Below are 12,398 nucleotides of genomic sequence, written 5' to 3'. Positions count from 1 at the left end.
GGTTCAATGGGGTTGAGGTCAGGACTGCAGGCAGGCCATTCAACCTTCTCCCCTTCCAAATCCTGAAGATAGTCTTTCATAAACCCCACTATATCATGGTGAGCACTGACAGCGCGGAGAATAGAGTGTAGTCCTTAATAGTGGAGACAAATGATTGCCACTGGTTCTAGGTCCTAATTTTATTATCTCTCTGCATTGACATGGCCTCCTATGATGACAAGAGTCTTCGTCCTATTGAATGAGAAGCTGCCCCACAGATTTACACTGCCTCCACCAAAAGATGTTTTGCGTGAAAAGTGAGGATTTGGCAACTGACCAAAACCCATGCTGCTGCTCAACCCATAAATGAATTTTCCTTAGAAATGTGTCACCCTTTAAAAGAAAGTAAACAGGCTTTTCAACTGTTTAAGATTTGTTCCTAAGGAGCACCGTTACACAGAAAAAAACAACAAACAAATTGTATTTCTTTTTGTACAAAGTTTTAAAGATCAAATTCTGTCAAATTAGTCAGTTACTCAAAATGTTGTGTTTTTTTTAGCATAACTACTACTTTTTAGTTGGTGTAATAATATCCCATTATTACTTAATTGAAACTTGTTTAATGAAGACTTAAAAGCACCACTCAAACACACATATGAAAAACAAAAAGTAATATGATCAAATTTATGCTTGAAGCCAAGCTTCAGCTGCATTAAAAAAACACAACAAAATGTAGTCAAAATATTAAAGTAAAAAAAAACAAAAAAACGCTACAGCAGATCCTTTCTGCCCAGTCTTCATTATCTACAAGCACTGTTTGAAGAAACTTGTGCTTAAATATATTTACCAGACTTTCTGCTATTCTTTTTAATTTTCTTTTTTAGGTGATTCTTGATTCAGGCCACAGAGTTCACGCAGAAACCTACGGTGACCAGACTAGTCTGACAATTGAAGTCACAGAGCGTGAAGACACAGGAAACTACAAAATAGTTTTGCAGAATGAGGCAGGAGAAGCCACAGCCAGTGTCAAAATCAAGGTTGTTGGTAAGAGAATGCAAATATGAAAACATTAGAAGGTGATTTGTTAAATTTAGTTGTTTTGTAAAGTGATCATCTGTCACTTGCAGATATTCCTGACCCCCCTGAGGCACCTTTGGTCCCAGTTGTGGGTGGCGATTGGTGTTCTATGACATGGGAACCACCCAAATATGATGGAGGTTCACCCATATTAGGTAAAAAAAATATATCAAGCCAATTGTCAAGCCTAAATATTAAGTTTATGAAATGACAAGCTTTCTGTCGGTTCCCATGAAGGCTACTTTATTGAGAGAAAAAAGAAACAGAGCTCTAGATGGATGAGGTTGAACTTTGACTTGATCAAAGAAACGTCATTTGAACCCAAGAAGATGATTGAAGGAGTGCCATATGAAGTTCGGATCTTTGCAGTAAATGCCATTGGCGTCTCCAAACCGAGTGAACCGTCCAAAGCCTTTACTCCGCTTGGTGAGTAGGTCAAGTTACTCCAACATTCAATCATTAATGTCAGTTCTACATCCAACAAGTTGGCATGGCAAAAAAAAATACACCTTTACATTTACATCCGGTGTTGTGGACCTCCTGTCTTGTTCCGGTACCAAAGAAAACTCTCCCATCAGTCCTCAATGACTATAGACCTGTTGCCCTGACATCTCACATCATGAAGGTCCTAGAGAGACTCCTGTTGGCCCACCTGAGTAAGCAAACAGTAAACCATCAGGACCCCCTTCAGTTTGCTTATCGCTGTGGAGTTGGAGTTGAAGATGCCATCATACATCTGCTTCAACAAACCCACTGTCATCTGGACAAAGCCAGCAGCACTGTGAGGATCATGTTCTTTGATTTCTCCAGTGCATTTAATACCATCCAACCTGATTTGCTTTGTCAGAAACTCCAGAAGACTCAGGTGGAGGCCTCAATAATCTCCTGCATCAAAGATTACCTGACAAACAGACCACAGTTTGTGAGACTGAAGGGTTGTGAGTCTAACCAGGTAGTCAGCAGCACAGGAGCACCAGAGGGGACTGTACTCTCACCATTCCTTTTCACTCTGTACACCTCAGACTTCCAGTACAAGACAGACTCCTGTCATCTGCAGAAATACTCGGATGATTCTGCAGTCGTGGGGTGGATCAGAGATGGACAAGAAGCTGAGTACAGGAAGGTGGTGGACTGCTTTGTGGCATGGTGTGGAAACAATCATCTCATCTTGAATGTGACTAAAACAAAGGAGATGATTGTAGATTTTAAGAGAAACAGGAATAAGTCAAAAACTATTTATATCATGGCAGAAGAAGTGGAGGTGGTGGAGGAGTATAAATACCTCGGTGTTCACCTGGACAACAGACTAGAGTGGAGATGCAACTGTGAAGCCATCTACAAGAAAGGACAGAGCAGACTGTACTTCTTGAGGAAGCTTAGATCCTTTGTTGTTTGCAGCAAGATGCTGCATATCTTCTATAAGTCTGTTGTGGAGAGTGTGATCTCTTCTACCATCATCTGCTGGGGAAGCAGCATCAGAGCCAGGGACTTAAAAAACCTCAACAAGCTGATAAAGAAGGCTGGTTCTGTTCTGGGGACTCAGTTGATCTCACAACAGTTTTGTAATATTGACAAATGTTGATGTTGAGTTAATACAGAGCCTGTTATGTGCTCTTGGTACCCCATCAACATAGCTGTTCAGTCCAATACCCATCATACAAAGCATTCTGGCTTTGACTTTCACTAGACATACAGCAGCTTTAGAGGATAATTAATACATCCTTATAATGGCTGTGAAAGCATCTGTAGAGGTTTACGAGATCAGGCCAGTCACACTTTAAACAGGGGTTAAATGTGATTCAGAAAACAGGAATAGGACAGCAGAAGTAGACACTAATGATTTATGGCATAAAGACTGGTTGCATACAAGCACTTGACGTGCTTGTATGTATGTATGTATGTATATATATATATATATATATATATATATATATATATATATATATATATATATATATATATATATATATATATAGAATGTGAGTCATCTGAATTTAAGATAATTTATTTCAACACAGCCGTGACCAGTGAGCCCACTATGCTGGTGGTGGACGATGTTACGGACACCACAGTCACTGTAAAGTGGCGTCCTCCAGAAACCATCGGGGCTGCAGGGCTGGATGGATACTTAGTGGAGTACTGCATTGAAGGAAGTGAGTCAAACCTCATCAACGTTGAGGTCTATTAGATATGAAACATTTCTAGAATTCTTTTGGTAAAAGTGGACTATTTTTACCTACAGGTAACGACTGGGTGGTATCCAACAAAGAGGTGACTGAGAAAACTAAGTATACCATCACTGGACTAACTCCAGGATGTAAAATTTTAGTTCGAGTCAAAGCCATTAACAAAGCTGGAGCCAGTGCTCCACGGACTCTGCAGCACTCTGTCCTGGTCAAAGAGGTTGTTGGTGAGTTCTAAGACTGTAGTGTGTGTTCAACCATAACTGCAACAAATGAGCTGATCAAACATCAATGATTTTATAAGCATAACTTCCTCTGCAGAACCACCAAAGATCCGCGTGCCACGACACCTGAAACAGACTTACACTCGCAAAGTTGGAGAAACTGTCAACCTTGTGGTGCCTTTCCAGGTACACCTCTAAACTTCTTCAATGAAGCACATCTCTGAATAGCATACTTCCCTATGGTTTCTCTACATGTGCATAGGGCAAACCTCGGCCAAAGGTTACTTGGGTCAAAGATGGCAATCCTGTAGAACCTTCCCACGTTAGCATCCGCAACACAGACTGTGATAGCATAATTTTTATCCGTAAAGCGGAGCGAAGCCACTCTGGGAAGTATGAGATGACAGTGCAGGTTGAAAACCATGTTGACACGGCTATTATTGACATACAGATTGTGGGTAAGTGACCTTATGATCTTAAATTAGATAATCCAAAAAACATCATATTAGAAGAAATGAATCATATTTGTTTTCATTGTAATGACAGCTATTAATTTAAATTTATTTTCTGATTTTAAGATCTACCAGGTCCTCCTCAAAGCGTAATAATTGAGGATGTTTGGGGAGGAAATGTAAATCTCGTTTGGACCCCACCCAAAGACAACGGAAATGCCCCAATAACAGGCTACACCATTCAAAAAGCAGACAAGAAGACAATGGTTGTGCTAAATCCAAGCTATAAATCATATCTATAACTCAAGCTAAATGTTTATCAAATATTTACACAACTTTTACTCTGTTTTACAGGAATGGTTCACATGCATTGACCACTACCACCGCACTTGTATCACCATCACTGAACTGGTGGTTGGGAATGAGTACTTCTTCAGGGTCTTCTCAGAAAATATGTGCGGTCTGAGCGAACTGGCCACCCAGACTAAAAAGAGTGCTCTCATCGTCAAAGAAGGTACAATGGTGTGAATGCAGAGTATCATTGGGTATATAACCTGACCATGAAGTAATAAATATAACCAACTTTTGTTTTGTGAATTTGAATAATATTATTTAGATACATGTTTAATTAATGTAGATGCCTTTAATTTGAAGTCATTTAGAACAGTAAAATACAAAAAAGAACAAATTATGCCAAATACATACAAATACATAGCACATTAGCCATTTTATTTTATTTTTTGATATTTTTTAATATGTTCATAATATGTCCAGCGTTTAAGGCTGATCTGTTGAGGAGAAAATATGGATGTATTTAAAAATGTTTGTTTATGCTTGCCTTTCCTGGCCTTGGTTAAAAATGCAGGAAATGCTTTCAAGGGCAACACTTGAGAATAAAAAATTTTTTTCCACAAGCTTAAATAAATTAATTAATTAATTAACGTGATACATAAATTATAAAAAAGCTATTTAAAATAAATATCTGTATTATTATTTTAAGAAATGGCCAAAAAAATGTATTTTTGACAGCCATATTTCTTAAACATGTTTTTAAATTCAGAATTATATCATTTTATGTAGCAGACATAAATAGAAAGAGCTGAGAAATAACTTGGACTGAACAAATTATGAATCATTATTTGCCCAGTTGTTTATTTAAATAATATAATTTTTTTGTATTTTATGTTACACATATTTTCTATTTGTGAAGTTTAAATAACTTAAATGTCATTTCAGGCGGAGACTTGAAGGAAAAACTGTCTTTAAAAATATTTACTACATCTATGGTTTCCCTTTACAACACAAGAGATCTTCCTGACCCTTAATAAAGATGGAGGAAAATGCTTCAAAAGTCAAGATGAACCAAAAATACATTTCAGCAAATCACATTTACTTATTTTATATTGCCTAGTTTATAAATTCACAATATATATATATATATATATATATATATATATATATATATATATATATATATATTTACTTTAATGGAAATCTAGGTTGAGTTGGAATAATGTGGTTATTATAAAGGAAGTTGTTTTTCCTTTTCTTGGCTGTGTCTCCATAGCTGCATTCTCCAAAGGTACTGTCAGTGACCTTTTCCACCCTCAAGTGAGTCTGATTAACACCCTCACTTTTAAATCTCACAGGGTTTTAGGTATGACTGACAGGCCCTTTAGTGCTGGTGTCTTAGTCTGAACTGGTGATGAATAAAAAATACACTGTCCTACCCTCATTACATAGGGAATTCCCCACATGATACCGCTCAGCGTCAGTATCATGCACGACCCCATTCCTTTACCCTTACCCCCACAGGCTTGCAGATGAAAATACCCGAGTACAGTGACCACGACTTCAAGGAGGCTCCAAAGTTTACTCAACCACTTATCAACACTTTTGCTGTTGCCGGCTACAACACTACGCTGAACTGCAGCGTCCGTGCCAACCCGAGGGTAGGTGGTAAAACAACAGGTAAAAAGTTTATATGCAATGGTAGTACCAAGTGGAAGACTATTTACTTAACTTTTGCTTTTATCTCTAAATGATAAATATAATAATCTACAACCTGAATGGCAGAAATGGTTTTTAAATTGCCTTTTCTTTCAGGATCTCTTTTATGAATTAAGTATGAAATACTAACATAAGGGCAACAATTAAGTTATTATGAACAGGTGCTTTATTTAGGAACGTTTTTTTTAGCCCATCAGTCTAAGAGGATCTTTAATTTAAGAGTAAGTGACCCCGGGCATTGACATCTGCCATCACACTAAAAAAATGCATAAATAAACAAGCTTCCATACAAAAAACAAAGAACTGTGCATCTTTTATTTTCAAATGTCACTGGGGTATGTAACTATAAAAGTAGCGAGTATAGCATTTCCAATGCCTGTCAGACACAACAAATATATCTAAGTTTGTAGTTCTGCTGATATCCCTTTTTCTTCCTGCAGCCAAAGGTCATTTGGATGAAGAATAAGATGACCATCATCGGTGACCCTCGCTACCGGATGTTCAGCAACCAAGGAGTCTGCACACTGGAGATCAGGAAGCCCAGTCCCTATGATGGTGGCATGTACACTTGCAAGGCCATCAACGACCTGGGGGAGGCCCAGGTGGAGTGCAAGCTGGAGGTCAAAGGTCAGTATGGACCAGGAGGTGTGTATTTAGGTTTATGGGTTTGGTTTCCCATTTTTACCTCTTTATTTTCTTCTTGTAAGTAAAAGAAAAATTAGGTATATACCATTAAGACCTTCGCCTCTTTATTGTGGGAAGACAAGCCAGTAAATATTTTATTGTCATAACCATTAGTCTGTAATGGCTGTAAAGAGGCAAGGCATCTTTTGGGAAACCAACTCTGCCAAGACATCATAGCAGTCTACCAAACGGACAATACCAGGTGGAAACGTAAGTACCTCGACTGGGTTGCACCATTTGTTTATAAATTCATAACTTTTTTGAATTCAAACATTTTTAGGACTAGCCTGTGGTAATTTAGGGAAGGCTGGGTTGCAATTTAATACTCAACATACATATTCATGAAAAAACATGTGACTATAAGTTGAATATGTAGACAATCTGAATATGCCTACCTTGGGCCTATTGAACCGCCACCTTAATGTGGTGGAGGGGTTTGAGTGCTCGAATGATCCTAGAGGCTATGTTGTCTGGGGCTTAAATGCCCCTGGTAGGGTCTCCCATGGCAAACAGGCTCTAGGTGATGGGTCAGACAAAGAGTGGTTCAAGACACCCTCATGAGGACCACACAATCGAGGCACGTGACGTCGCCCGGTACGGCAGAGCTGGGGTCCCACTTGGGACCCAGGCCTGGGGTCGGGACCCGTCGGAGAGCGCCTGGTGGCTCCTCGCAGGACCCGGCCGGGCCAAGCCCAAAGGAGAGACGCGAGGCCATCCCCCAGTGGGCCCACCACCTGCAGGGGGAACCGTGAGGGGCCCGTGCAAAGAGGATTGGGCGGCGGACGAAGGTGGAGACCTCGGCAGCTTGATCCCCAGATGCTTAGGCTGGCTCTAGGGACGTGGAATGTCACCTCACTGGGGGGGAAGGAGCCTGTGCAGGAGGTCGAGAGATATCGACTTGAAATTGTCGGGTAGTGCGGAGTACCCAGCCTTCTTGGCGTCCCTGTTGAGGGTGCTGGACATTACCCCTCCCGGGGACTCCATTATTCTGCTGGGGGACTTCAACGCCCACGTGGGAAACGACAGTGACACCTGGAGAGGCGTGATCAGGTGTAATGGCCTCCCCAATCTGAATCCGAGTGGTGTTTCGTTTTTGGACTTCTGTGCTATTCATGGATTGTCCATAATGAACACCATGTTCAAGCATAAGGGTGTCCATCAGTGCACTTGGCACCAGGACACCCTATGCAGGAGGTTGATGATCGACTTTGTAGGATGTTTTGGACACTCGGGTGAAGAGAGGGGCTGAGCTGTCCACTGATCACCACCTGGTGGTGAGTTGGATCCGCTGGAAGAGGAGAAAGCCGGACAGACTTGGCAGGCCCAAGCACATAGTGAGGGTCTGCGGGGAACACCTGGCAGAGCCCTCAGTTAGGGAAGTATTCAACTCCCACCTCCAGGAGAGCTTTGACCAGATTCCGGGGGATGTTGGAGACATAGAGTCCGAGTGGACCATGTTCTCCGCATCTATTGTCGATGCTGCCGCCCGTAGCTGCGGCCATGAGGTCTGCGGTGCCTGTCGCGGCGGCAATCCCCGAGCCCGGTGGTGGACACCGGCAGTAAAGGATGCTGTCAAGCTGAAGAAGGAGTCCTATTGGCTGTGGTTGGCTTGTGGGACTCCTGAGGCGGCTGACGGGTACCGTGAGGCCAAGCGTGCTGCGGCCCGGGCTGTGGCAGAGGCAAAAACCTGGATCTGGGAGGAGTTCGGTGAGGCCATGGAGAAGGACTACTGGTTGGCCTCGAAGTGATTCTGGCAAACCATCCAGTGCCTCAGGAGGGGGAAGCAGTGCTTCGCCAACACTGTTTACAGTGGGGGTGAGAGGCTGCTTACATCGACTGAGGACATTATCGGACGGTGGAAGGAGTACTTCAAGGATCTCCTCAATCCTGCCATCACGCATTCCCTGGTGGAAACAAAGGCGTTAGATGTTAGGCGTTGGTGTTAGACTCTTTCATCACCCAGGCTGAAGTCACCGAGGTGGTTAAAAAGCTCCATGGTGGCAGGGCTTCGGGGGTGGACTAGATCCGCCCTGAGTACCTCAAGTCTCTGGATGTTGTAGAGCTGTCATGGTTGACACGCCTCTTCAACATTGCCTGGCGGTCAAGGACAGTGCCTCTGGACTGGCAGACTGGGGTGGTGGTCCCTCTTCATAAGAACGTCCTGTTCTTTTATGGACAGGATTTCTAGGCGCAGCCAAGGGCCGGAGGGGGTCTCGTTTGAGGACCAGTGGATTTCGTCTGTTCTTTTTGCAGATGACGTGGTCCTGCTGGCCCCATCTAGCCAAGACCTACAGCATGCGCTGGGGCAGTTCGCAGCCGAGTGTGAAGTGGCTGGGATGAAGATCAGCTCCTTCAAGTCCGAGGCCATGGTTCTCGACCGAAAAAGGGTGGCTTGTCGTCTTCAGGTTGGAGGGGAGTTCCTGCCCCAAGTGGAGGAGTTCAAGTGTCTCGGGGTCTTGTTCACAAGTGAGGGAAGATTGGAGCGGGAGATCGAAAGACGGATCGGTGGGGCTGCCGCAGTAATGGGGGCGCTGTGCCGGTCCATTGTGGTGAAGAGAGTCAGTCTACGTTCCTACCCTCACCTATGGCCATGAACTTTGGGTCATGACCGAAAGAACGAGATTCCAGATACAAGTGGCTGAAATGAGCGTCCTCCGTAGGGTGGCCGAGCACTCCCTTAGAGATAGGAGGAGGAGCTCGGGCATCCGGGAGGGGCTTGGAGTAGAGCTGCTGCTCCTCCACATCGAGTTGAGGTGGCTCGGGCATCTATATCTGATGCCTCCTGGACGCCTTCCACGGGAGGTGTTCCAGGCACGTCCCACCGGGAGGAGGCCCAAGGGACGGCCCAGGACACGCTGTAGGGACTATGTCTCTCAGCTGGCCTGGGAACGCCTTGGGCTCCCCCCGGAGGAGCTGGAGGAGGTGTCTGAGGAGAGAGACATCTGGGTGTCTCTGCTGAGTCTGCTGCCCCCGTGACCCGGTCCCGAATAAAGTGGAAGACGACGAGGACGAGTACGAGGGGAATATTATTCAGTCATGAAGTCCAGGATTATTGGAAGATTGCTTGTATTTAAAGCTGTAAGTTTCCTTTTAAGCTTACTTTTTGGCAATCATTCAGATTATACAGTAAGATTAGTTTTGTTAGTAATGCCATTTGTGGACTAATTTGTGGAAAGATTGTGTCTATGTATAAAATAGTGGCGATTTATTTTAAAAACAAGTTAAAAAAATATAGTAATTTACTATTAAATTAGGCAAACTTTTCAATGTCAAAAATTCTACAAACACATAATTTATATTTTATGCCAGGTATGTGTTGTCCAATTTTAGAAAAAGGTTTTCCTTACATCCATTCTCTATATGGTTTCAATACTATGCAGAGTTGCAAGGACGCAGGTGGCTATCTCCAGCAGTCAGTCAGCAGAAGACAGTGTACAAAGCTACATCCTATTTTGTATTTACCCATTCACCTGTGCCCATGCCTGGCCCATTTGTAGGTTTTTAATTAAAGTACAAGTTAGAAGATTCCAAGGCGGAATACTTCTTTAAGAAGATGATAAGCAATCCATTGTCACTGTTTTCTTCTACATGCTCAAGATGTGTAGGTCAATCCGGGTCATTTCCCCCTTCCCTGTATTTCATAACCAACCATTTCCATTTAATCCCTACCAAACTGCATATGTAACCATGTATTTATCCATAACGTAACAATTTATTTCTCTTGCTAGTTAGGTAATTTAAAGAATTATAGAGGTAAACATAAAAAATCTCTCACCAATAACAGGTTTTATTTCAACCCGATTGTATTTATTGTGATTCCTATTTAGACCCATCAGCTCCAATTAAACATCACAAATTTCCATCTCTGATCAAACAAAAAAACACTGATGGACCTCCGTCTGCTGGATGGTACTTTTTAGAGTGAAATCACAAAAAATCACTTTAAACCATTGGTTTTCAAAGTGAGTATAAAAATGTCTCAAGGAGAATATAAATTGATGCATGGGTGGTACGGGACGTCAAGTGGGATTGCTGTTTTTCATGCCCAAAAAGACGAGAAAGAAAAGACCAAAACTCCAAAAGTACAAAATAAAAGGATGAGCTGACCAGCACCTGCCCACCACCGCAACAATCAATAATGATACCAAACAAAGTACAATATTATGCATCAAACTGCTATTTTTGCAATTATTTTTTACTTTTTAAGTGTTAAGGGATCAAGGGATGACATTTATCTGCCTCCCTGAGAAACCTTACTTTAGGGTGTTGGAAAGGACTGACTTTCAACTTCAGATTCAGAAGTAGCAGTGCGCCTTTTTATCATGGGCATGGAACAGTGGACCATATCTCTACACTCGCAGCATAGCTGGGAATTTGGTTGTCCGGTCCACAAGTGTTTTGTAGGTCTGGAGAAGGCTTATGACCATCTCCATCAAGGCATTTAAGGGCCATCTTATCAGACTCCTTGTAAATCCAAACCAAAAGCTGTTTATCCCAGTGCAAGCTGGAGTCAGCCAGGGGTGTCCATGTTTACCAATCCTGTTGGTGGTGTTCATGGAAGGATCTCAAGGTTTAGTTGTGTAAAGGTAGGATGTTTTGTTTGGCAACCTGGGATGAGATTCAGTTCCTCTAATTCTAAGGCAATGGTTTTCAACCATAAAAATAGGACTGCTCCCTCTGAGTCAAGGGTTATTCTTTGCCTCAAAATGAATTATTAAACAATCTTGTTGTTTTGTTTAGATGTGATGTTAGAATGGAATGGGCCTCATTTGCAATAATATCTGCTGCTCTGGTTTGTTGTGGTGAAGAAAGTGATGATCTAATAATAAAAGGTTGGCTTGTCAGCGCTCCGAACTTCACCTATTTTCAGGAAATTTGCATCATATCCATAAGAACAAGATCCTGGATAGAAGCAACTGAAATTAGCTTTTTCTGTAAAGCTATAGTGAGGAGTTTTTTCATCTGGGGGAGCTTGAAGTCAAACTGATGCTCCTCTGCATCAAAAGGGGTGTCTTGATGTGGCTCGGGCATATGGCTAAGAATCTTCCCGGGCACCTCCCTTTGAAGGCTTTATGGACACATCCCACTAACAGGGGCAGACCCAGCAAGGGAGTATATTTCTTTTCTGGGATGGGAATAACCTGGTCACTGAGGAGAGGGATGTCTAGGATTCCCTACGGAAACTGTTGCCCGAGCAATGATAAACTGAAGACGATGGATAGATGACTGACTCAGGGTGCCTTCCCACCAAAGCTCCTCCATTAGCTTGCTAGTGAACCCTGGTGCGATTTACTTCGGGTAGAAATGCAACCAGACTATCCAGCAAACCAAACAGAGAAAGTGATCTTCCTGCATTCACAGCAAATGGCTGCTGCATCTGCACCTGTTGTCACTGAAGCTGTCCACATGGTTTGCTTGCTTTCATAAGTGCTCTGTGAAATAGAGTTAAAAAAATAAAGGTCTAAAAAGTTTTTTAGAGGGGTTGGTAAAAGTATTCTGACAAGAAAAACAAACATTTATGAGTCTATGTATGGGATTCATTTCTAAGCATGCATCTGAAGATTTCTCCTTTTCAAGGCCTAGAAATCCAGGCTCCTTTACCAAATTCAAAGAAACTATTGGGATGCTCAAGTATTGGGATCTGACCCAGTCCATGATCCCTTTAGGTCCCCCAGCAGCACTAGATTTAATAGAGAGACACACTTATCCCTGAATGAGTACCTAAAAAACTCAAGTCATTGAAAAAACGTTAATTGCCATGTTCACTTTTCTAAAGACAGGATTCATAG

General features: G+C 42.4%; 1 protein-coding gene across 12 annotated transcripts in view; it reads left to right on the top strand.

The window, feature by feature from the left end:
* mybpc1 (myosin binding protein C1) overlaps nt 1–12,398 on the top strand; it is a 45,560-nt gene that overhangs the window by 28,369 nt on the left and 4,793 nt on the right. For all 12 annotated transcript variants that reach the window (XM_047389144.1, XM_047389141.1, XM_047389140.1 and 9 more), the window contains 11 exons: nt 864–1,023; nt 1,107–1,211; nt 1,294–1,482; nt 3,075–3,209; nt 3,299–3,466; nt 3,561–3,649; nt 3,726–3,921; nt 4,042–4,181; nt 4,270–4,429; nt 5,731–5,867; nt 6,366–6,552. In XM_047389144.1, coding sequence (XP_047245100.1) covers nt 864–1,023; nt 1,107–1,211; nt 1,294–1,482; nt 3,075–3,209; nt 3,299–3,466; nt 3,561–3,649; nt 3,726–3,921; nt 4,042–4,181; nt 4,270–4,429; nt 5,731–5,867; nt 6,366–6,552 — 1,666 coding nt within the window. The remainder of the gene's footprint in view (nt 1–863; nt 1,024–1,106; nt 1,212–1,293; nt 1,483–3,074; nt 3,210–3,298; nt 3,467–3,560; nt 3,650–3,725; nt 3,922–4,041; nt 4,182–4,269; nt 4,430–5,730; nt 5,868–6,365; nt 6,553–12,398) is intronic.

Source organism: Girardinichthys multiradiatus, chromosome 17, assembly GCF_021462225.1.
Source record: "Girardinichthys multiradiatus isolate DD_20200921_A chromosome 17, DD_fGirMul_XY1, whole genome shotgun sequence".
Taxonomy (NCBI): Eukaryota; Metazoa; Chordata; class Actinopteri; order Cyprinodontiformes; family Goodeidae; genus Girardinichthys; species Girardinichthys multiradiatus.
Note: the sequence above shows the minus strand (reverse complement) of the source record. Positions and strands in the feature narration are given on the sequence as shown.